The following is a 24902-nucleotide window of genomic DNA, read 5'->3' as shown; positions in this document are numbered from 1 at the left end:
GGTGACCAGGGGAGTCTCTATGTGCCTTGATGTGTGTTGCTTTTCTGAGGTTCATGCATAGTCTGTCTGATTTTCTTTTTTTTGTAGGCATTGGAATTTTTAATTGCTTTTAGGCGCTGTGCATAAATTGAGCTGCAGTAGTCTACACTGGAAGGGCATCAAGAGCCTGAAAAGCTCAATGCAATTTTTAATTGCAGTAAAGATAGGAGCTGTCTTAACATTTTGGGTGGGGACGTTGGTGTTCTTTATGTCCGTTGAGATTTGGTGAGTAAATACAAGGTGCTTGTTGAACAGTACCCCATGATTTTTTGCACCCTGGACTGGAACATTGCCCAGTACCTCTGGCCATTTAAATGGAAAACCTCAATCCGGCAATTTACCTCGACAAGAACTTCAGCCTTCAGACAACTGAAACACATGCAGCTCTCCTTAATCCAGAGGCTGAGATTTGTTAAGTAGGTTGGGATCTTATTTTGCTGTTTAAAGTCATTTCCAACTTGGGTGTGAATCTAAATGTGACTTTGAACAGTTGGACTAATATTTAGAGGTTAGTGAAATCTGAGTAAAAAAAGTGAGAGAATATATCTGTATGTATCTATATCTATATGGATTTTGAACATGACTACAGCTCGAAACACTGAACGGAATTACACCAAATTTGGCAGAAAGCTAGCTCTTGGTCCAGAAAGAGCCCTTTTGTGATTTGGTGTAAATTCGTTCAGTAGTTTTCGACATATTAAAAGAAAAATAAATGTATATATCTAGGGACACAAAACTTCCAGCGGTCTACTCTCAGAGGATGTACAGATCCCGGGGGAAAGCAAGACTCTGATTGGCTGGCCGCAACCTGACATTAAAGTTGCAGCTGCCATGGTCTTTCTCGCTTGGGCTGAGTGATGGGGGGAAGGGGAGGTGAAAACACATAAGAGGTCAGGGTACAGGTATTCTGACCTCACAGGACACATGGAGGGCTCCCTCAAGGACCCTTCATGAGGAAACAATTGCCTAATTTGTTTTTTCGACAGAACCGCAGACTCTCAGACCGACCCCCCCAGTGTAAATCCACAAAGGACCCACGGATCAAAAAAAAAATGAAACACTCATTCACACACCAAAACCCGCTGGGCATGGCTAAAGGCAGTGCGTGGCGTTGTGTACCTGTGGGGGTGGTTTGACAGCTGGGCTTGGATGCAGCCCAGGCCTTGTGGCCAACCCTGGCACGCACAGCCAACGGCTGTGTGCGGCAGTGGTTTATTAACATGCAGTAATTAGATATTACCTTACGTTAAAAAAATGCAAATTAACTGAAAAAAAACCAAAGATTACAGGGACTCTATAGTTAGGTTGACTTTTTACTCATACACAACCATAGAAATTCAGCAGTTCTAGTTATACTTATAGTTATACTTATCTTAAGAAACAATAACTCGTCCCATTAAGTAACTTTAGGCCATGAGGTATAGTTTCTTAACATAAGTATAACTATAACTGCTGAATTTAGTTTGTATGAGTAAATGTCAACCTAACTATGACATCTCTGTAACCTTTGTTTTTTTTCAGTGAATATATATTTATATACTTCATTGGACAACCGGAAGGTTCCCATCCTGATGATTGGTTTTGGGTCAATAAGTATAATTATCACCATTGTAGGACTGTACTGGTGAATTCTTCTAATTGTTTTCCAAGTGCTTCAAGAGTACTTCATGGCCTTAGTGTATGCACAGATTTGCTGTAATGAAAAATGTTTTTTGACAGCATGAAATCTTATGAGTTAGGTCTGTAATTTGCCCCCTCACTGGAGCTGACCGTTGGCTTTTTTTTAATCAACTGAGTGATAATATTTTGTAGTAGGCCATTCAGAACTTTGTGTTGTTGTTAGCGGCATTCAGAGCCTCTTGGCATAATGACGTCCTGTGGTCTTTTATTTTTGATGCTGTTCAAGGTGTAACTGGCATTTTGGATTTGTTTTTTCAAGAATTATTCATTGAGGTGTGAGATCAGCTGCATGTAATACCCTCTTCAACTGTTTGCCGTCCTAGTTGTTATATACTGTCAATGATGGCTATGTACAATTGTTCATGTTGCATAATAAAAAAAAAAATATCCATATATTTAAAACATTCCTTATTGAGATAAATGGTGATAAAGTCAAATAGTTGTGTCACGGCTGATGGTATGGTGTTGATGATCCAAGGTACAGCCCTTTTAGCTCTTCATGTGATTTGAGCAGAGCATAAAAGATGCCTCTGAGAAATGAGCCTCAGGGGTGAGTGGAGAGCTGTTGCGGGATGAGGACATTCCACTGTGGTGCCCCTCTTCTGTTTGGTGAGAGTCAGTCTTTTGACCGGTCTGATAATAACCTGCACAGTGAAATCCTGTTATCTGATTTTTATGGTGGGACTGTTTGACTGACATACCTTTAAACTGATCGATAGAAAGGCTGCCAGGTTATGGAAGGGAGATTGTTTTCCCATTTTAGGTTATTTGGATTGTGGGTTTGTGTTTTTTCTAGAACATTGGCAATATAGATGGAACAAAGACATTGCTAGCCTGTTTTTTTGATGCATTGCACCTGCATTCATATCGGAATATTTAAACACAGCCACATTTGTTGATGGCCAGAGTAATTGGTACTGTAACCTTGAAAAATGCACTTTCAGTAGCTCTCCCCAGTCCTTGGGATTGTTATCTGAAGAGAGATGGGTGCAATTTGTAAGTAAATTATTATTCTTTCAGGCCTGCTAGATCTTTGCAGTTTTAGTGCAGGAAACACAATTACAGTGGTTGCTAGCGGGAGAGAGGGGTTCCACTTACCAGACGATGAGTGAAAAAAAGTGGGAAAGAAAGAAGTTGACAATCTGTGAAGTGAGAATGTCTACAGGAGGCGACTGAACCTTCCAGCACCTACCTCTTGCCACCTGATTTGCATCTCAGATAACCCAAGCAGGCTTCTGATAACATCACCAAGACCAACCTCGGCCCCTAAACAAGAATCCAGAATAACTAAGTGGTAGAAGTCCACACACAAGTTTCTTAATCAACCCAGTCGGTTGACCGAACAGAACACACTTGCCCTACCCATGATTCATGTCCAACTTTTTGGCCCTCAGTTGTGAAAAAGGATGCGTGGTGATCATTGACCATAAGGAAGAGCATTATTTTTAAAAGTGTGCATTTAGTAGTTTAATAAAGCACAGACTATTGCCTTTCAAGTCATTCCTGAGCCCTTCAGTTTTGACAGTACTTTGTACAGTGCCAAGAGACTCATTTTCCATCTTTTACCTGCTTGTGCATCCATTACTATGGCACAGAAGCACCTACCCTTCAGGTACGGGGCTGCGCGACGGAATGCTTATATGTCATTGCACTGGATGCAGGACAGTGAGATTTCCTTAGGTTAGCTGCCAGAATTTGTCATTCATTAACCAAGGTTTTAATTGACTCCTAACTTAAGGGATTCAGTAAACTATTTACAACAGGACTCTTCTGGTATTAGCTATTTGCCTCCATTATATTATGCTCTGTCTGTTAACAGTTTTCCACCAGTGTCAACAAGTCATTGCAGGTACTTGAGCCTTTTATTTACCAAATCACAATACTTTATAGATCAGTGTTGCATTTTTTCAGTTAGAGTTAAGTAGCTTTGAGAACGTGGGCACAGCGTTAAAAGAAGGACGTTTGAGTCTAATTTAATAACTTTGCGGTACCAGTCTGATCTACTTCCGTTTTAACTACCCTTTGTGTGAAGTTCAGTTGTACAGAGGTGCAGCAATGCAGTATTCAAGCTTTTCCTGAACCACATGTATTTTTGTTCTGTTCATAAGTTTCATTCAGTGAATTCCACTGGCTGTGGCCCCAAGCTCCCATGGTTAAATGCTGTATTTAATTCATTGATCATAGAGTCTGCGTGTGTGCATTCGTTGCAAGTTTCTGCAGCTGTCCTGAGGACTTCATCCATTGAGCTCTATGTATGGTGCAACATGCTGTGAACTTATTCCTTGCCTAAACCGAGAGCCGGTGAAGCATTTTCTCGGCTTCTTTTATGTGCATGCACTTCCCCTCATTCTGTCTGTTTTGATGCCAATGCAACTTGATCTTACTCTCTTTAGCAACATAGTGTGGATGATGTTGCAGTAGTCTAAACACCAGAACTCTTGTCACCTCCCCTTGGCTTTGAGGAATTGGAACTATGTTCTGGAGTGGGTAAAGCCACCACTTGATGCCCTTGATCTTCAGTCGGTGAGTGAAGTAGAGCTGGCAGTTGAATATGACTCTCACATTACTCAGTTTTGATGAAGTGGGTGGAATTGCTCCTAGGTTAGCAGATGAATGAACTGGTAGTGTTTCTGTTCCTCTGAGCATAAGGATCTCATTCATGACTACACAGACAAATTGGAACTCACTTTCCTCTAGTGAAGCACATGGTCAAAAGCATGCGGTGAAGTTGGCCTTTTCCAGTGGCCTGTATACGACCTGGAAGTGGATTCGAGTGTGATTTGTGTATGAAGTTTTATTCATAGGAATAACATAAATCGTGGCAACTGCAATGTACCACACTTTACACAATTGATATTTTGAAATACACAACATTTCTACAAGTGGTTGTCCCAATGAAGGAATTCAGAAAAATTGTGCAGAAACCAAACTGTTGCACTAAGGTAACTATAACTCGCGCCCTCGCCATGCACTGCTAATTACCTCACAAATTACAGCACTCATGACACCTTTGATAACGTAATTGATAATATCAATGTAATATTTGCAGAAACATTTTTGATGGAAAAACTGCATGGCGGGGGCACGAGTTATAGTTACTTTAGGGCACAAGTTATAGTTACTTGAGATAACGCTAACAGGTGAATTTCTATGGTTTTGTACGTTTAAAATGTGAGCCTAACTATAATGTTCTTGTAACCTTTGGTGGTTACTAAGTGAATATACATATATATATTTCCAAAACCTTGTGATTTGAGTGAACGAATGCCACAGGCCAGCACCCCACTCTGAAAAGTGTTCTGCTGCAGTGCAGTTCACCATCTTCCACTTTTATGGGCAAATGAATATCTTGACCACTGTTCGATATTGAAGGGGTGGTCAAGGTCGTGGTGTTTACAAACAATTGTAGTTATTACATTTTTTTTTAATTGCCTCCATTTCTTGTCAATTAAAGCTAGGGGGGTCAGGAAAGTTAGTTGTTCTTAAAACTGGGTCATGGTTCTCCACGGTTTAGGAAGCACTGCTGTGAGGTATTTTAAAATGCAGCCTCTTTGTGACCAATTAAGAAAATTAGAACTGATTTGTTGTCACGTTTGTCCTCATTGCCAATTTCTTTGTAGCAGATTAAAAAAATAAAAATAAATGCATCAGTTGTCTTTCTGACTCTGCTTTTTAGGCACTGCCCCTCATGACTCCACCCCCTTTAGAGTGCCATGGCTTCACCCCTACTGCCTGATTTGCAAAAACATAAGTACCAGGGCCCAAGTTAATGCTTAGGATAGGGTGACCAGACGTCCCGGATTTCCCTGGACAGTCCCGGTTTTTAGAAGAGTGTCCCGGTGTCCCGACGCTTATCTTAATCTTAAACAAATGTCCTGGTTTTTGGGACAAAGGTTACATCATTACATAAATGTCCCGGTTTGGGGGACAAAGGTCAGATTATCTAGGGAAGCATAAGTTAAAGGTATGCTCTCCTTTAACAGACGCCTACAAAGTATGACATTTTTAAAGTAATTTATCTGTTACTGTCAGGCAACACAGTCCCCTGTCTGCTCCCAGCAGATAATACACATGTATAGGCACACATTCACAAAGCTACGTAAAAAAAACAGGACATGCCAGATATAAAAGTGAGTGTAAAGTCGTTAGCCCATCTTTTATGTCTGACCTGTCCCGGTTTTTGCTCCTCACAATCTGGTCACCCTAGCTTAGGAGGCTACCACTGCAGCTTGCAACACATACTTCTCCTGGCGGACCAGGTAATGCTTCACATCACAGGTGCCAGTATCCGTGGCCTTGATGCACTGCTAATATTTTTTTAGTTTATATTACATTGCTAAATACTGTGTTCTTTTGAAAGTAGGCAGACAGCACCATCATGTGGTGGACTGTCATAAAAGACTGCAGGTTTTAAGAATTAAGTGCCGGTGCCGAACACCAGTAAAACACCGCTACAAATTAAGCACTGTTGACCCCCAATTGAGGGTTTCTCTGAGTATATTTTTTTTCCAATTCCAGCACTATATGCTGGTACTTTATACATTTTGGGAAAGAGATGTGAAGTGTTTACAGTTCTCACAGCAGGGCCCGGTTCAGCAGGCACGCAAAGGTTGAGCACATTCAGCCCATGACAGTGACTTCCACTCTTCACATTCCCTTTAACTATAAAAAGGTAGGGTTACCAGAGAACACGGTGTCTTCAGAGTACTATGTTTTTGTCGCGTGAGCTCTTTGGGCCCAAGTGCACATTGATCTGTAAATGTAACCCCCGGTCCTGAAAAGAAGCTTATCATTAACATGGAATCTTTGGTCACACTAGAGCGATGTCCAGAACTGATCTTGGAGTGTTTTTCACACACATTCCTCCTGTTTTAAATGTGTGTAACTTTTCACCTTTATCCAGATACAACCTTGTTTTTGATTTTGGTGTGAGTGACCACTGAAATATGTTTTGTTTCTTTACGTAGGAGCAAACCGCTGTGGGCCTTCCTCGCCCCACAGTGCCCATGCAGCAGTCAGGTCCGGGTTCTGGAAATGTGGTTGCAGGGGCGAACCCAGGCACCCCTGGATTCCTGGCGAACCAGCCACAAGCCGCCATCATGAAGCAGATGCTGATCGAGCAGCGGGCCCAGCTGCAGGCCATGGAGCAGCAGAAGCAGCAGTTCCTCCGCGAGCAGAGGCAACAGCAGCAGCAGATCCTGGCGGAGCAGGTAATGTTGCACATCTGAGGAGTCTTCTTCATCTGACGCCCCTTTTGGTTTAGGTTTTACTGTAGTTTGCTTCAGTGTCACCAAAGCAAGCTGTTTTGTTAGTGGTGTCAAGTAAACACACTCACTCTGGCCCAATCACTCCCACATTCTTTAAGAGACTCGCTTGTGTGGCAGTCTGTTTTCTTTGCTGTCCTACTTCTCTTTCTGAGTCTAGTTGTCTTTCTCTCTTCACTGTCCCTTTGACTCTGTTTCTCATTCACTCTCCCAGTGACCCTCGGTCCTCTGTAACTCTCCTTCACTTACTTTTACTCCTTTTTTTGCCTCTCCCGGTCCACATTCCCTATTGACAGTCTCTGATCTGTGTTTTTTTTCTCCCCCATTTCCTTTCCCTCTTTCTCACTCCAGCATAAACGCACTGCCGCCAGCCTTCACTGTTGTCTCAGGTGCTATCTCTTACTCCAAACCTCAGCCTGCTTCCGCATTCCATGCTCTTGCTATTTTTTCATTGGACCCTTTGTCTTTGCCCTTGCTCTATGGCTGCTCCCAGCCCAGTCTCTCCTCACTACCCATCTTCTCGCTCCTTCTTCATTCTCTTGGATATTTTTCTCACTGTTGAGGTTTGACAGTGTCTTACGGAGTGACTGCGCTTCCTGGCCCAGGCATTCGGCACACTCTGTCTACTCTTGCACACCGGCCTTCCGTATGTAATCTCCAGCATTACCCGTCCTTTCTCATCATTGTTCCCCTCTGTTTGTCCTTAGATTTCTTTCAAAATTAGTTTCTCTCACCGCCTCAGCTCCTGTGTGCATTTGCTGCCCTTACAGTGAACAAATGTTGTTGGTGACACTTTTCACAACCCATCCCTTTCGGAAGAGTCAAGTGGTGACCTACAGGTCTTTTTTACTTCGAAACGGATTTCTCTTTAGAAATAATATTCTGTGCGTTGATGTGAGGTATTCACAGGCCTAGAGTGTGTTATTCCCTCAGATTGCTAAGGGAATCTGGCAAAAATGTATCCGTCAATGTTAAGATGTGGTCTTTTAACCAAATTAAGCATTAGGTAGGCATTACCTCACAGTACTGCGTGTTAGCCAAAAACAATAACAAAGCATACCAAGACATACATATTTTTGTCCTTAACTCTTTTTTTTTTCATTTTCGTAGGCCAGTTTCCCTTTCATCTATCCTCTGATTTGCCTGTCCAAATGTGGCCTTTTTGTAGAACTAAGATGGGTGCTTCCTCATTTCCTCCTACAGAGCTAACGTTCCTGGTCTTTTCTCCCCCTGTGTATAACTCACCGATTGCCCCTGTTCCTCCTCCCCAGAGGCAACACAGCATTGCCAGCCTTCCTTCCTTCTCACACAGTCCATAGTGCAACAAAAACACATTAACTATGTACAAGCAAAAACGAGTTTCCTTTTCAAGGTTGCTTTTACACTGGCGCTGCCTAGGTTACTGTGCCGAATCTAGGCCACTTACATCCCAGGTAAGATATATCTGATATTGTGAAGTCTGTGTGTAATGTACGAACAGGGCATCCCTTCCTGATTTCCTGCAAAACACCTGATCTCTCTAAAGCCTTACTGTTAGGCTCTGCGAGCGTAACTCCTTGTTTGACTCTATTGAGGCCTCTGTCATGACGAATCTAAACAGAAGTATCCTTAAAAAAGAGGGGGAAAGCCATGTTAAATCAGGGCAGGCGAGTGATCGGCTATGTTTAATGTATTTCTGCATGGTTGGGACATACAGGGAGCCCTCCCGATGAGATTAGTAGCTTAATTTGTTTAACAGTGAAGCTTCATGTTATATATTTTCTAGGTGATGAATCATCTGTAAACTGCAGTGATTAAATGCTGACAATCATTCAGTTCTACACTCTCGGAACTTACCAAAGTTCTGTCGTAGCTTACAATTTTGTGCTTTTTAGAACATTGGTAGCCAAAAACCAAGCGGAAACCTCTGTACAAGATTCCCTCTGAATAGACCTAAAAGTCAATAATTTCACCATAGGATGCTGAGTGTCTGAGTTCTAAAAACCTGGCGCTTCTACAGGAACGTCTGTTCAGAGACGTGAGAAATATTAAATGTGTAGCTTATCTGATCAGACATCCTCTCGCGGGACTGATGTTGCACTCCGGCACTGCCTTTCTGCTGCTGTTCCCGCAAACAAGCACCTTCTTGCCTTTGAGCTTTAGTCCTGTACAAATCCCAATAGCAGTTGGTGGCAAGTGCTAACTGGCCCCCTAGTTCACAGCATGAGTGAACAAGTTTCTCCCAAAATTCATGTCAGTAGTTTCTGGTTGCTTTATCTGTTGTAATTACCCTGACCTCCCAAATTAATCAGGGATGTAAATTCACGAAAGTACCAGGCCCTTTGACTCTGTCTCAATGAAATCAGCAGGAGTGACATCACCGATCAATTTATTCTGACGATGCACCCTTGTACATTGCGTTTAAATAACCTTGAACATGGCAACGGTGCAGCATGCTTGACTGCAGTGGGACGCAAGTACAACAAATCAGATATAAAATTAAGTGCATATTTAAAATATCAGTGATTGTGATGGTTAAATCACACTGATTGCAATTGAGCTCAATTTCGCTGCAAGCAGATCAGATTGAAGGATTTGCAAGAGGCAACATAAAACTAGCAGCTTCTTTTAGCAGCATTCAAATGACTCCTCACACACTGTTCTTCAAAAATAACTCTTCTGGGACAGAAATGTAAACTGTATGTGTGAGAACTGCCCTAAGTCCCTCTTTGTTCTAATGGTTCATCTATCACTTTTTAAAAATGTGTGCTTCTCATAATGCATACAATTTGCTGTAATTTGTTAAAACTGCATCTGTATATTGATGCGGTCCTGTTTTGCTGGTGTGTTTGAGGCTGCCGTGTGTAAGGGGGGGGGGTTAACAATTTGTAGGCACCTGGGACAGTGACCCGATATTAGAAGGCAACTGAACCGCTTGTTTGCCTTCCCATTAGAGAGCAAGTACCACCGGAAGCTCACTTCCTCTTTTCTCTACAGGCTGCCTGCTTATTTGTCAAAGAAGATTTTGCATCATGCTGGCTAGGACACTTTTGCCTGGTGCCATTCTCTACTAACATTACAGCCGTGCAACATTCTGTGTTCCCTTTGCACTGATGCAACATTGTCAGCATGTTTGCCGCTTGCTACTGTCTGTACAAAATAAATGGGGGAAAGCCCTAGTAACCCCACTATACCTGGGCTAATCAACAGTACTAATACAGAACTGGTGTATAGTAGGGAAGGATACCCATGAATTATAGGCCACAGTGAATACCCTAATTAGTCACTGGCTACTGTCCGAACCAAGCTTGAGCACGGAATGGCAATATAAAGCAACTAAGGAAGCAGCCATGAATGTCACCAGGGCTTGTGTTGAAAAGATGCTGATCACATGGAGGCCATCTCTGTTAGCCTGTGTATGTTCCACTATTTCCAGCGGCCAGGGATCTCAGCTTTGAGTGACTATATTTCCAGCGGCCAGGGATCTCAGCTTTGAGTGACTATATTTCCAGCGGCCAGGGATCTCAGCTTTGAGTGACTATATTTCCAGCGGCCAGGGATCTCAGCTTTGAGTGACTATATTTGTTCGGTCTACTCAGCAGAAACTCTGAACTTTAAGGCACACGGCTACCTTTGCGCTTTCCATAGAAGTTCACGTTTCACAAATCCTACTACATATATACAAGCCTGAGTGGACGCAACCTTGTCTACCTGTGATACAGGAGGAAGAATGCAGCTTGTGTTCAGAACTGCAAGTTTTCTCTGTAGTAAACATTGTGGCAAGCTGTGGTCCACTACTGAGCCTGTGTATCCCATCTCTTTTGACTCTCGCTTTCTAAAGACCTTTCTTCTTCTTTCTCTTGCCTTCTAGCAGTTGCAGCAGCCGCACATACCCAGACAGCATCTCCAGCAGCCGAGGAACCCGTACACGGTGCAGCAAGTCAGCCAGTTCCAAGGTACGAGCTAAGTGCTTTTAACATGGTTGTGTTGTCACCATAGACTGCACTCTGCACATTGTAAACTGTTTGCCAACAATGAGCAACTCAGCGTTGCCACATCTGCTCTGCAGTATTATTCGTTTTGTGCTAGCCGGTGAGCTTGATACATAATTCTGCTAAAACATTTTTGATACTGATTCACGCACTCGTTGGACTCCAAAGTTGATCAGGGATTTGTTGAGGGAATTGTATACGGCTGGTTTATGATGTATGCCCATTTGCCTAAGAACATCTGTGGTGTTGTTTGTCCTGTCAACTTGTAATCTGTTCACATTAACCAACCTTTTAAACAGGTATGATCTGTTTTTTTTTTCTCTCAAAGGAGACCCCCGAATGAATTCAGCAATGTAGCTGATCTAAAGCGTACCCTTTCAGAGCACGTCTAAAACGAGAACAGGATTTTTATGTTGGACGAACCAGACACCTTAGTTTTCATAGATTGTCTTATGTTGCAGTCTACTGATATGGCTGTTTGTAGCTTTTGATGCAGTCAGAGAAGATGCTAGTTATGCCAAGTTCAACAATATAGACTAGCAAAGTGCTTACCTTTGTGGTAGGGTTTGTTCTCACTGTGTGCATAGACTCTTGCTTTGAACACCTAATGTGATCTGACATGTAGGTTGACAGTAAAGACCATTATTTTAGAATGCTCTTCAAGTCCTTCTTTTAGATAAGTTCCAAACTATTAAAGGTTCAAAAAGGTTTACTGAGGTGTAGTTTTCTCAACAGGAGTGTTAGTAAAAAAGAGACATTGACTTGGCCTTCCAGTCACTGGTTTTGAAACCCTACAGATGGTTAAACTAGGATGCAGTTATATGTGGCTTGCTTCTCTCTAATGGTCTCATGTGGATTTTTCACAAACATCTAACATTGAACAAACTGGTGAATTCAGAGATCACCAACCTTTGTGGCTACACTGACTAAATCAGTGTGCTTGATCTGCCTCTGAGCTCTTGTAACCTGCCACCTGTTTACCTCCACCACAGTAAGAAATCTACCACCTTCCTGTCTTCCTAAAGTTGGGCATCACAAGAAGAATTCTTATCTGAGCCTCCTGCTATTCTTTCTCATGGCTGTTCCGCAGAAATCCACATACTGCATAGAAACTTGTCATCAGTGTGGCTGTCTCACCACTTTTTCCAGCAATCATCCAAATATATTAACCCTTTCCTCATAGTCCTCTGCACTTCTGCCTCTTGGCCTCACTTTGTACAGCCACATCATCAACTCAGTGTACAATTCTAGGATCTACAATATTCTGTCTCATCCGCAACTATCACCTTTCTAGGAACATGACGTAACAAATTGTTCCGCAGATTTCCTACCAGTGATTCCAGTAGTGTTACAGCTCATTGTGCACGAAATGTTGCCCCATACTGAAAAAGGATCTGACATTCTGGTTTCTTACCCCTGTAAAGTGTTGTGCAGATAGACGTAGACACTGTACTTTTTTTGTCTGCCCTGCAAACACCAGGCCACCCTTTCTATTACCACTAGCCTGACACGCTTTGTACACCCCTCTTGATGTCTGAGGTGGAATCTTGAGGAACAATGACTTTTTGAAACTTCCATTATTTTAAGAACAGTGTTTCAGACATTGTTCCTCCTGTTCACAAACATTGAAACCATTGGCAAAGCCCTTCAGGAAATTTAGATACTGCTGAAACCCAACTCTGTCCAGATTAAGTCTATTTTACTGCACTAGTACGCTTGTGTGAATATTGTTCCTCATACAGAGCAAGAATGTTGCAATAGGATACACAGTAACTAATGGTAGGAAAATTAGCACGACTCGGACAAAAAGGATGGCCATCTCTCATACTCAACAGAGATATATGTGGAACCTTTGGTAGTTTCATAAAGCCTGGGTCAATTGATCGGAATGTCAAGGAGGATGCCGAGCTTCAGTACTAGGCTTGTCTTAACTAAACTGTTGGGGTCTTGTACATTTGATGAATATGTTCATGTTCTGTAAAACCACAAGTTCCAGAGAGCGTTATGTTTTTATGAATGTATGATTGATCGAGATAGTCACATAACGTCTTATGGACTTACACCATGTCTAGAGGCTCTACAGTGCTCACTTTTCATTACTGGGTGGTAAATGTATTTATAGAAAGCAGCGTAGTTGTTAAACAATCAGTAATAGTGGCGTAGTTCCTGAAATCGAAACTGTGTGTATTGGAATAGTCCATAAGTAGGCACATGGATCTTATCTCTTCAGAGAAATTAGCGTGGTGGATCCATAGGGCAAGCCATCACAAGCACCATGAGAGGAAAACCTGCAGGCATGTTGTATATTGCTATGCACCCTGATTCTGGAGCAACATCCCTCTACATTTGAGTTTTGCCTCTATCACCTGCAGTTCAGAAAGGAATGGAAGGCCAGTCTCTTCAAGGAGCATCTCACCTGTAAACATCAATGGGTCTCCCAATTCTCCTCCAAGATGCAACACCGAAGATATCCAGCCCCTTGAGTACCACTTTTTATACATGATCTTGAATTGTCTGCCAAAGCCGCTAGATATATGGCGCTTTGTTGCTCCCCATCGTGAAAAACGCAATAAGTACGGTCACATACATTCACACAGAGTATGCTCCCCTGACTGACACATGGTGCATACATTTAATCAAAAAGGCACATGCAGGGTTTTCAGTCGTTGATCTGGGAAGAGGGCAAGGAACACTGATTGCCCTGCGGTAAGGGTCAGGGCGAAGGTGGATCTCCCGCCTATTCTGCCAGCTCTCATGAATCCTACAAGGTAAATCTCTCACCTTGTGCAGATGTTTGAAAGTACGCTAAAGCCCACACTCCCAGCTCCTGGTCTGTTTTGTTGTCGTGTTCAAAGAGTTAGGCCTTTGTCTCTAATTACTTTTGGAAAACGGTGAAAAAAAACCTACTGATCTTTCTCTTAAGCCCCGTTGGTTTGTTGTAGCTCCTCTCAAAAACATTTGGCTCATTTCTGCGTTCTTTTTTGCCAGCATTGTTGTCAGAAGGGAAGCTCCTTAAACGCCGTAAAAAAAAAAAAACTAAATAAAAGTAACCTTGTGAATCATGCAGGGGTGTTGCTTGCCAACAATTCAGCAAGGACGCAGAGATAACTTTGTAAAACTAGATTTGTTCGGGCTTAACCCTTTGTTATCTCTTCCAGTAGTGGCTGCATGAAAGCATCTACGATTAGCAATATCACATCTATCTATCTATCTATCTATCTATCTGTCTGTCTGTCTGTCTGTCTGTCTGTCTGTCTGTCTGTCTGTCTATCTATCTATCTATCTGTCTATCCATCTTGCCATCTATCTACATTTATTCGGTTTGACTTTATCTGTGGTGACACACACACATATAAAACATAAATGCAGATAAATAAATGCAAACAGATGAAATTAACCATTGCTGCCGTAAAGAATGGCAGCTTCATCTCTTCTCCATGCTGTTACTGTCCTTGTTGCTGAAAAAGCTGCGTCTTGGTTGTGAGGAGTCCCACAATGCTGCCCCCTATCTGCACCTAAGTGTATCTTCTCTGTGTCTAGAGGCAGGAGCTGTTCCTGGCACACAATGACCTTGTTTAAAACGTCATCCATTAGCTTTTCTAATTATCACTTTGTTCCCTTTCTTCTATTTTTTCATTCGGTTAGAGCCTAAACAAAATTACCAATATTTTGTTCCTGATACAACCCAGGTGTCTAGTCCTTGATTTTTTTTTTAAGTAAAAGTTTAACAGTATTTTTTAGAAATGGGTGTTCCAGCCAACACACGGGACTGAGCTAGTGGCTCCTGTTTGTTTATTACGTAGATAAATGTTACTATAGTGTCCTATGTGTTTTGTGTGGCACTGCCATTCTGCCATTGACAGCCGCAAAAACACAATTCATTAATGAAATAATAGGCATAAAAATGTAGAACAATTATTCCAAGAACATCCTCATGTCCACGCCTTTAACAGGGATGACCCCAGACACAACTCTGTGGCTGGAGTGGTTCTACCTCCATGATGAGAACACATGAATTTGTGGACCTGGCAAAATGAAGGCTTTCAAGTGCTGCATTATACAATTTGTGACCTTGTCCCTATAGATTTGAGCACACTGCGCGGAACATTATACTAGGATCTGAACCAAACTGGCAACCACATCTTCAGCCACAGCATCCACTGTTATTGTAGTGAATATGCAGAGCAGTCATCCACTGTATAAACCAGATCCCATCTCCAAAATAGCTTTTGCGCCTCTATATTGCTCATCAGTTGGAAGTCGATCACCTAGTAACAGGGCCGGCTTTAAAGCAGTGCGACCGGTGTGGTTGCACTGGGCGCTGACCTGGAGGCGGGGCAGTGACCTCATGGGACGCTGTGTTTAGCATAACTTACAATTTAAAAGTACCTGCTGCAGAGTTCCTTGTGCGTCCTACTTTCAAGCAGCAATGAAAATACCAAGATCATTTGACTAATGTTCCTGCTAGAGAGAGAGAGAGCTCAGACATTTGTCTAGTGGCAGTTTTGACCCCACATAAAGTAGCACCGAGGGTTAATATGGCTGCTGCAAAGAACAGATCTGTATTTTATGTGGATAGCTAAGTGGTTTAGTAAAGCCAGCCTTTTCCACTGCTTTAAAAAACATGAAATGTATGTGAGAGAGCGGCTATAGAGAGATGAGTGACACTTATGCCTGGTGGTAGTGAGGGAATCCGAGGAGTAGGCCATGGGGTGGTGGTTGCCAAAACAAATTGTCGCACCTGGCGTCACCTGCACCAAAGCCAGCCAGCCCTGCATAGTAACCTGAGTTTGAACATCTTTTGCCCCGCTTCGCACCGCTGGGTTTAACAGTGTGCTGACTTCCTACACTCTCCAAGACTCCAGGTGCTCTTGGAGTATCTGATTGTGAGAAGCCATTCTACTGCAACTTTCATTTTCAGTTTGAACTCTGACCATATACACCTCCCCGCCACAAGGAGGGAAAGGTAATCTACCCGGTGCATTGCAAATAAAGTGCAGGCTAACGTGTTTTCCCCATCAGGCTGCAGACTGTGCTCTCACAGTCAGGGAAACTGGTAACAGTTGTGCAGCAGGAAGACAGGCACCGGGCCCCAGGGCTCTCACGGGACCCTATAGCCTAATTACTGATTGATTTTTACTACCAAGCCAGGGGGAGAGCAATTTCCTGCTCTCCATTCTCATGTGTTGGAGAAAGGCTTTGAAGGAGCAATATTTTCCATTCCCAGAATCCTGTGCGAATTTTTAATGTTACTTGTGATTATGGAAACGAGTGGAGGTATCTTGATCAGGGGTTTGCTAACTTTGTGAAGCGTTTTAAAAAATCTTTTGAAATTTTGCTGTTTACGAAAAGATAGAAAAATCCAAGGTTGCACTACCCCATCAGTAGAATTTCCCTGGTTGTTTTTTTAACTGTACTTTCTGTATGTTCTGCAGCAAACCTTGCCCACTATTCCATTGTGTTTATTTAAACAGTTGGATAAGCTCCCCATGCCATTTTTCTGGGCTGATCAGAGCAGTGTGTCGAAACTGGATATCTGGAAACTACACTGGGATTGTGAGGGCTAAAGACTTCCAGTCATCAAACTGTACTGTATGGTGTCTCAATTTGTGGCATGCAGTTTGTAGGAAAGTGCCCTTTTTGGTATGGTCACCCCCAGATTTGTTTCTCCAGTGCTGATGGTTTTGACTCTTAAAGTGCACTGGAACCTGCTAACCAGGCCCCAGTGTCTGTGCTCTTTCTCTAAAATATGATGCCTGTGAATTGGTCACTTCAATCGGAAAGGACATTCATTAACCCACTTTTAAGTCCCTGGAAAGTGGTACTAGTGGTACCCGGGGATGGAACTTAAAGGAATCATCAGGTCCTGAAGCACCAATGGTGCCATCCAGAGTGACCCAAGTAAAAAGATGACAGCAGTCTTTCAATTGCAGACTGCCTGAGCAATTCAGACTGCTCAAACTCGACTTTGCCCTCATCATGAGTGGCAAGGTTGCAGCACTATTTTTAATTAATGCTGGTCACCCCTAAGGTAGGCCTCCTGAGCCCAGGAGGCAGAGTGCATTATTTTAAAAATATGGACATATATGTGAAAGCTTATATGTCCTTATAGTAACCTCTTTTCATTAAGGGCTTCTATAAGTTTTAAGGGTGGCCATAGGATAACGTGGGCTGGCACATGGGCATTCCAAGGTTGCCAAGTTCATTATGGTCCCACTAAAAAATGTCATGTTTGGTATCAAGCAACTTGTCTCATCAAACCTGACTTGTTCCTCATGTCTTATTTGATGTGGCAAGAGGTTGCCCCAGCCTTTCCGGTGCCTTGGCCAACAGCCTGCAATTCTTGCCGTCAAAACAGGAACCTGACCCCCTGCTAGAAGAGGAGGACAACAGTCAGAACTCTCACAAAATAAGGCCTGTCTGGGCAGGAGGTGTCACCTCACTCCCTGACAGGATGACTAGTGAAGTGGCATATCAGAGTGGTGAACTTCAAAGCCCACACTGCCTCTGATACGCAAGTAGGCTGCCTCCCAGAGGAGTTAAAATCCGACCCCTGTCCAGGGACACTTGCAACCCTGGCAGGCAGGAAAATTCGATAGTTAGAAGGCGTACACCCCCAGAAGGCCAGATACACACCTAGAGTGGGCTACCTGGTCTGTACAACTGAAGAAGTGTTCTGGACTTTTCAAAAGTGCCAGAATAAAGACTTCTAGGTAGAAAAGGTGGCATACTCCTCTGGAAGTGGTCACCTCCATGGCAGATTAGCCACTAGGGCTAGTAGCCCATTGGTTATTAGTGTCAAGTTTCCACTAACCGGAGGTTTTCAAATCCACAGGAGTGAAGACGGCCCAACAAATCTCCTCCAGAACTAGCTCCAGTGCACTATTAAATATATACCGCTAGTGCCTGGTAACCGCTCTCAGGGAGAAAGGAGAAGGATTTAAGACAGGGGGACCCCAGTGGACGGACAGGATATCGCCACAGTCAGATTGTACACACGTTATCCAGTAAATCTCCTTTTGTATTGTGGAAGTACTTTCTGAAAGAAAAGAAAACACCCATTAGTGCTCCAAATACAAAAGGCAGTACTCAAACAAACTATTTCCTCTGTGCCAGTCAGAGCACTGACCTTTTCATAGAAGAATTTCAGGGGACCAATGAAGGAAAAATCGCTAAAAACAAAGTGGGAAACAGAAACACAAATACACATTTCTCCCCCCAAAGAGCTTGCTGTCCAGCCAGTTGCAAAGCTTTGATATGGGGTAAAATGGCAGGGAAAGTGGCAACCACTGCACCACCGTCTGTGGCCAGGAAAAAAAAAAAGACTAAGCAAAAAGGTAGAAGCAGATCGCTGCCGTGAACACATGATCATAGATCAAAAACATACCCGAGGTAGGGCTGCGTTCGTCACCACAGAAGGAAGAAACAGGATATCCAGGAAAGGGGAGGCAACCACTCGACCGCGGCTCACCAACTGTGGAGCAGTATACATGAAGACCACAAGGACGCGTGAACATAATAGATAGAATCTCAAAGCCAAACACAGAGACCTGCCCAGGCGCGGCTTACATATGAGTCATGCCATTCCACTCGGGAAAACCACACCTCCATCCTATGTGATCCTTCAAGCCTAATGGGTCGTCGGCACGGTACAAGAAATCCAGTACAGACACACGCAGGTAGTGGAAATAAGAATATGAACACAATAATCACACAGAATACCCTACTGTATATTATAACAAGCATTTGCAATGCAACGGGTCTCGCGTTTGCTCATGTTCGAGCTGAAAGCGTTGTAAACTCCTAACCCAACTTTTCACCTATCGGCAAAAGTGCATTTATGTACGTAAGCCGAAAAAGTGCATTTAACTATGTAAAGCGCTCGACTTCTGCCAAGCGAAATCGCGCTAGTAAATTAGAGAAAAAGTAGTCCACGAGCCGGACAGAAAACAGCGAGCCTCGCATGTTTTCTGTACTTGGTCGATGCACTCGAGGAGGGCTAGCCACCGGAAAAGGCATGACGTATGCATGCCTTCGACTAATGAAAGCAAGCAGATGTTAATAGGCAAGCCCACTAACCAATGAAAAACACTAACGTGACGTCGACAGGGCTCCGAGCCCTTTTCTAAACCCTAAAGCATCTCGCTGCGATACGCATGTGCGAGCGCATGCAACGCAGGCTCGACCCTAAAAAGGGGTCAAGCCAAGAAATCCCTACTACCTACATAAGTTATTGCTTCTGGCCTCTGTTGCCAACTTGAAAGTCACTGTACATGAGGCCCAAGGTGTAACAACTAGCACCCACACCCCTAACTCCCCTAAATCTATGAGATAAGGGGCTCCCTTGACATCAGAACCTCAGATCTGATAGGCTTGCTAAGGAGGATAAAGAAGAGACCTGAGTCTTCACAAAGAAAAGGTGCCAAAGAGCGCACGTGTTGCAGCCACCTTGCAGCTGCACAACTGTGACTTTCCCTGGACCAGAGACCGGTTCCCAGGGAAAGAGGAACCCCTCTGCAAGCCAATGGCAACTCCAGAAATAGGGGTACTAGTCTCCTGCAACCAGTAGGCGAGAACTTCACTCCTGGATCCCAAGAACCACTGACTGTTGGGCTCACTGAGGGAATTGCCCAAAAAGTAAATGATCTAGTGCATGGTGGGAGAACGTAGTCCTGACCTCTAGCAAGTTTCAGGTGGCTAATGTTTTCCCTCGGACTCCAGGGTACCAAAGTGACCGAAGGCTGAGCTTGCTGTTACCAACGCTTGTTGGTGGCCTACTGGGCTATCACTATCGTGCCTCGAGGGGACCCTGCAGCATCTTCAACCCAACACCTCTGTGGCCCCCTTGTCGGGAAGTGCATTCCCCTACCCCACCAGCACCATGTAAGCAGCAAAGTCAGCACCAGGGGCTCCTGTTTTCAGTACCAAAGACAGCCACCACTACTGTGCACCCAGGCCTTACGAGTTAGATAAAAATCAACTGATTGTCCGAGCTTGGTCCAGGGACTCGCCTTACCTTCACCCCCAGTGGTTTCTACAGAACTTGACCTGCAAGTGATCGTTTGCCACAAGTACATTTCCTGATTGACAGCAACGTTAAAGTTTTGCAAGAGTGAAATGCACTGATTTATTTTTCCTTTAAAAATCACTAACTCGGGTTATGCTCATCCCAGGGTATTCATATGGATACTTACATTAATATAAAAATCTGCTTTATTTTTATAAATTGGTGTCGGATTTCTTTTAAGTTGTGTCAGTTACTTATCGTCCATGTGGATGCTCTGAAATGCTTACCACATGTTCCTCTAGTAAAGCCTGACTGTTCTGTGCCACACTACCAGGACTGAGCTAGGGATTTATTCATGTGAATCCAAGGACCTATTTGGGTAACGTTGAGAGTATTGCATAGTGAGGCCTAAACAGCCTCACTGCATAATACCCCACTTTCCTACACAGTTAAATTGCTAGGAGGACAACAGGCAGAAACAGCTACTGAGCGGAACGTATGAGCGAGATACGGTCTAGTGCTTCTTCTGATGGGAAGCAATGTCCCAGCAAGGACCCTGCATTTTATCTTACCAGGTAAAGCCGAAAATAGTGATCTGAACAGTTATGAGCCTCCCCTTCCCTGCTTTCCGTCGTGATGGAAATGCAGTTCAGGTACATTTGGCAGTTTAGAAAGCTTGCATAGGATATTTCAATAGTGAGCTGGAGAGAAGGAGGGTGTAAAACTTTTTGAGGTCCCTTTCTGAATGGCAGGTATGTCACTTTTGCTGATGCACTGGAGGGTTTCAGTATTGGGGATGGTCAATGCTTGTATATACACTTTGCACAGACAGCTAGGGAAGTGTAGAAGATGTTTTCTGACATTACGAAAGCTGCACAAACAATGGAAATGATGATTATCTTGGTACAAGGTGGAAGGCCAGTGTCTAACCTCTGTCCGGTGCTCGAATAGGACAATTAAGGCAGAATTGCAGCAGCTTGGGACAAATGGATCTCGGGTTGCCCGGAGCCACTCCGAGAAGAGGAATTAGGCAGGGCATGCTGCCAAGGAGAAAAGATATCTGTTAATGCAAGTATTACATTAGTTCAGTTTAATTACCTACATAGAACTTAATAAAGCCACCAAAACCGTGCAGAATGTATTGTGAATGCTCTTCTAATGGCAAGAGAGTTTGAGAGCACAGTGCGGCTTTCTTTGCACTGAGATGCATCCACTTAGTGGGGCTCCATCCGCACTGGCACAAAAGCAATGTCTTTGGAAAGGTAGAAGTGCAAGCTGAAATGCAGATTCACAACGCGGGGTGGGGATAGTTAAAAGATGGATATCAGTTGCCATTGGCCGAATGCATGGGCACCTCAGCTTCCCTCATCAGTCAATTAAGGACGTCATAAAATGGGGTAAAGCGGAAGTTATTGAGTAACATGATAAGCTCACTTAAGACCTGGTGGACTGGATGGCGACAGCAATGACTGATCCCTGAGACAAGACACCTCATGAATTAATGTGGGCTAACAGTAGGACTAATTTACCAAGTAAAAACATATTTATGGCAGAGCTGTAGTAGGGAAGACTGGTGTAGAAAGGCTAAGAGTGTGAAGGAGACTGGATTCTAGCCTGCCTCTCTCTCTCACACACTCTTTCATACATATAAAAAAAACCTAGTGGCACTTGCCACTAGGTAGTTATAGTTAGGACCTAGTTTCTATAGAAATTATTTACGTAGTCTAAATTGCACCAGTAACATTATTTACAATGTTAATTTGTTAAACACTACACATCCCAAAAACGTCTTATGTACTACCCTTTTTAAAAATCTAAAAACAACTTAAAATCATATCATATATTAAATTATTCTTTAAATATAAAAATGTGCTCATACGTATCATATCCTTATTTTTTAATCTTTATATAGTTTAACTGTTAATTACAATTTACCTTGAATAATGGAAATTAATTTACATTTAATATATTTGTATTTACTATTACATATTAAAGAAACACAACCTTAACAATATATATATATATATATATATATATATACTAATATACATCTATATGTCCATATTTAAATATACACACACTGTCATTAAAAACTGTAAAGAATAAAAAGCTTACCTGCGAAGTAAGATGTAAAACGTACCTGCAGTGTATAGACGCCCGATGGAACTCGCACAGAATCATGACTTCCTGTGTAGATCCTGCTAACTAAAGGGTAACATACTTTGTATGCCCCCCCCAGGTGACATACTCTAACTTGGAGATGAGTTACTGTAGAGGAGGTTGTACAGATTTACTCAGGTATATGTATCGAGCTTACTGGGCCATGAGGTGGTTGACTTCAGATCTCTCATGTATTATAAATAAATGTGTATTTATTGGTGCCATTGTCCTTACTGCACATGTTGTTCCTTGAAGAATGTGCTTTCATTAAAAACCAATACATTTTTAAAAGTAGGTTTTGCAAGGGAAACAATCCACCGATCCATAGTTTTCAGGATCAGTCTCCTGCATAATATTTTTTCAGGAAATACACTCACAAGGTAAAATTTGTGAAAGCACGTTGTGAAAGGATACGTTGGATGACTGCTAATTCACAGTCAGTACTGTGGGACGTTTCCTGTCTTTCAGGCATCATTTACTAAAAACAAAAAGTTAGGCATCTTTAATCCTCAAAATATATAAACAAGCATTGCCAAAGCCAACCGGGATTCTACATTATTAGAAAAAATTTATAATAATGTTTTTTTTTTAATTTGATAAACAGTTTATGGTTTATCAAATTTTAAGCAAACATTATTATAACATTTTTCTAATATTTGTAATCCAGTTAGATAGAAAGATGAAACAAAGGCGAAACCTATTGGCATGACGGCAAAGTAGAAAGAAGACAACAGTGAAGAAAGAAGACAGATGACGGGATGTGGTAAAGAAAGAAAGAAGATGGCAGTGAAGAAAGAAGACAGAAGATGGCATGCGGTGAAGAAGAAAGAAGACAGCAGTGAAGAAAGAAGATGGCATGCTGTAAAGAAGAAAAGTCAGCAGCAAAGAAAGAAGACGGCATGCAGCGAAGAAAAAAGAAGTCTGCAGCGAAGAAAGAAGATGGCATGCGGTGAAGAAGAAAGAAGACAGCACGAAGAAAGAAGACAGACAAGATGGCCGTGAAGAAAGAAGGGCAGCAAAGAAAGAAGACAGAGAAGATGGCTTCAGTGAGGAAGAAGGAATACAACAGCAAAGAAAGGAGATGGCATCGAAGAAAGAAGACGTCAGCGAAGAAAGAAGACGGCATGCAGAAAGAAAAAGAGAAGTACGGTCAGTGTCATAGCCAGAGGAAGGACACTAGCCAGTGTCCAAGGGGAAGTGACCAGAAGGAGTACTTGGTCCAGCGGCAACCCGATTTCAAGAACGACGAAGAAGACAACAGGAAGTGAAGCAGTACAACATGCTTGCCAATCGGAAGCCTGTAAATCTGAGCAACGCTGGACTAAGCCAATGGTAAGTTTAGGTAAGTAAGAGGCTGGTTCTAAGCCTCTTTTAAGTTTCTTTTTTTTTTTTTTTTTAACAATAGATCTCACGAGCTGTGCGCAAGCGCTCGTGCAGGCAATACCTAAAAACTGGTCCCAGCACCCTATACTACTCATCCAGTTTATGATGATGACAGGGGCAAACTTGGCCCATCATTGTGTGATGCCACAGTGCACATGTGCACACATTTGAAACTTAGTAAGTACAGCATCATGGTTAGGCCAAATGCATAAAATCACACCTTCAGTATTTGTGAAATCCTTACACTAAATATTGCAGGCTGAGGGGTGTTCAACCTGAGCATTTTGAACTCTGTCTTATTTGATTGCTGAAACTTTCCAACCACTGAAGTGGACAGAAGCAGCACAAATTCTGAGAAAAGACATCTCAGAGATCACAAGGCCACAGAGATGTGCTGTGCCCATTGAAGCTCCTGCCACCACTCGGTGCATCACCTCCCCACTGTAGAGCGGGCGTTGGTCTCCCTTTTCCAGACAGCTCTTTCTGTGACCGCCCCAGTGATCCAACCCTCAAGGATTCACGTCATTAATCATTTGTTTTTGGTGCAGAATAGCTTCTTCACAGCGACAGAGATTTGGTATCCTCTAGGACCAGCATCTCGAAAGACTACAGCAGAACACCAGGTCGCTCCCATCATGGCCTCTTGTGAAAGAAGAGGAACTACAGTTCTTGCATGACCATATTCAAGGCAAGCACTGTGCTTGCAGAGTAATACCATTTTATTCACCGCTACAGCAGTTATAAAGCAGTGTTAGTAGAAACTTTGTACATATGCATTAGAAACAAGACCTCCATAGAATTTCACATATATCAGTTAGCGTCTGTATACTTGTTCCTAGCATGTAAAGAATGACCAAAAAGGTGTCCCCGGTTTGGCGGGGCAGTCCTGGTTTTTCTCCAGCCGTCACTGCAGATATCAGCAAATTTAGCATAGGTCTCGATTTTCAGAGAGGGTTGACTGAAAACAGAGGGAGGCAAGCTTTTATGTGTACCAAGGCAGGACTCGTCTGCAGTTATTATCAGAAACCATTTAATTAACACACACTGTAGTGGGTTCAATTAAAAGTTGCATTTAATTCATTACCCTTGTGCCTCGTTGTCCCTTTCAGTGATGGCGAGCACTGTCATCTAAGTCATTCTGCCCTCTTTGGTTGATGTAAAATTGCAGTCCTTGCATTCCCCAGTTGTTTGGCTTTCAATATCTGGGCACTCTACAAAAAGGTAAATCGTTACAATATTAGGAACCTTCTGTACTCACAAAGTTCAAAAGCAGTTACCCTCTTCTATCTTCCCTATCAACAGAAAGTTTCATTTTTGCTTTGCAATTTCACTTGCACGACCTACACTTCATCAAATCACGTGTAAACACGTTCGATGCTATTTCCATGGCAGAAACGT

General features: G+C 42.9%; 1 protein-coding gene across 2 annotated transcripts in view; it reads left to right on the top strand.

Moving 5' to 3' along the window:
* MAML3 (mastermind like transcriptional coactivator 3) overlaps positions 1-24902 on the top strand; it is a 533238-nt gene that overhangs the window by 495336 nt on the left and 13000 nt on the right. Inside the window, exons 3-4 of one of the 2 annotated variants that reach the window (XM_069241004.1) lie at positions 6687-6929; positions 10837-10918. In XM_069241004.1, coding sequence (XP_069097105.1) covers positions 6687-6929; positions 10837-10918 — 325 coding nt within the window. Of the gene's footprint in view, positions 1-6686; positions 6930-10833; positions 10919-24902 lie in introns of both variants that reach the window. The other variant, XM_069240994.1, reaches the window with a different exon arrangement.

The sequence above is a fragment of the Pleurodeles waltl genome, chromosome 1_2 (assembly GCF_031143425.1).
Source record: "Pleurodeles waltl isolate 20211129_DDA chromosome 1_2, aPleWal1.hap1.20221129, whole genome shotgun sequence".
In the NCBI taxonomy this organism is placed as follows: domain Eukaryota; kingdom Metazoa; phylum Chordata; class Amphibia; order Caudata; family Salamandridae; genus Pleurodeles; species Pleurodeles waltl.
Note: the sequence above shows the minus strand (reverse complement) of the source record. Positions and strands in the feature narration are given on the sequence as shown.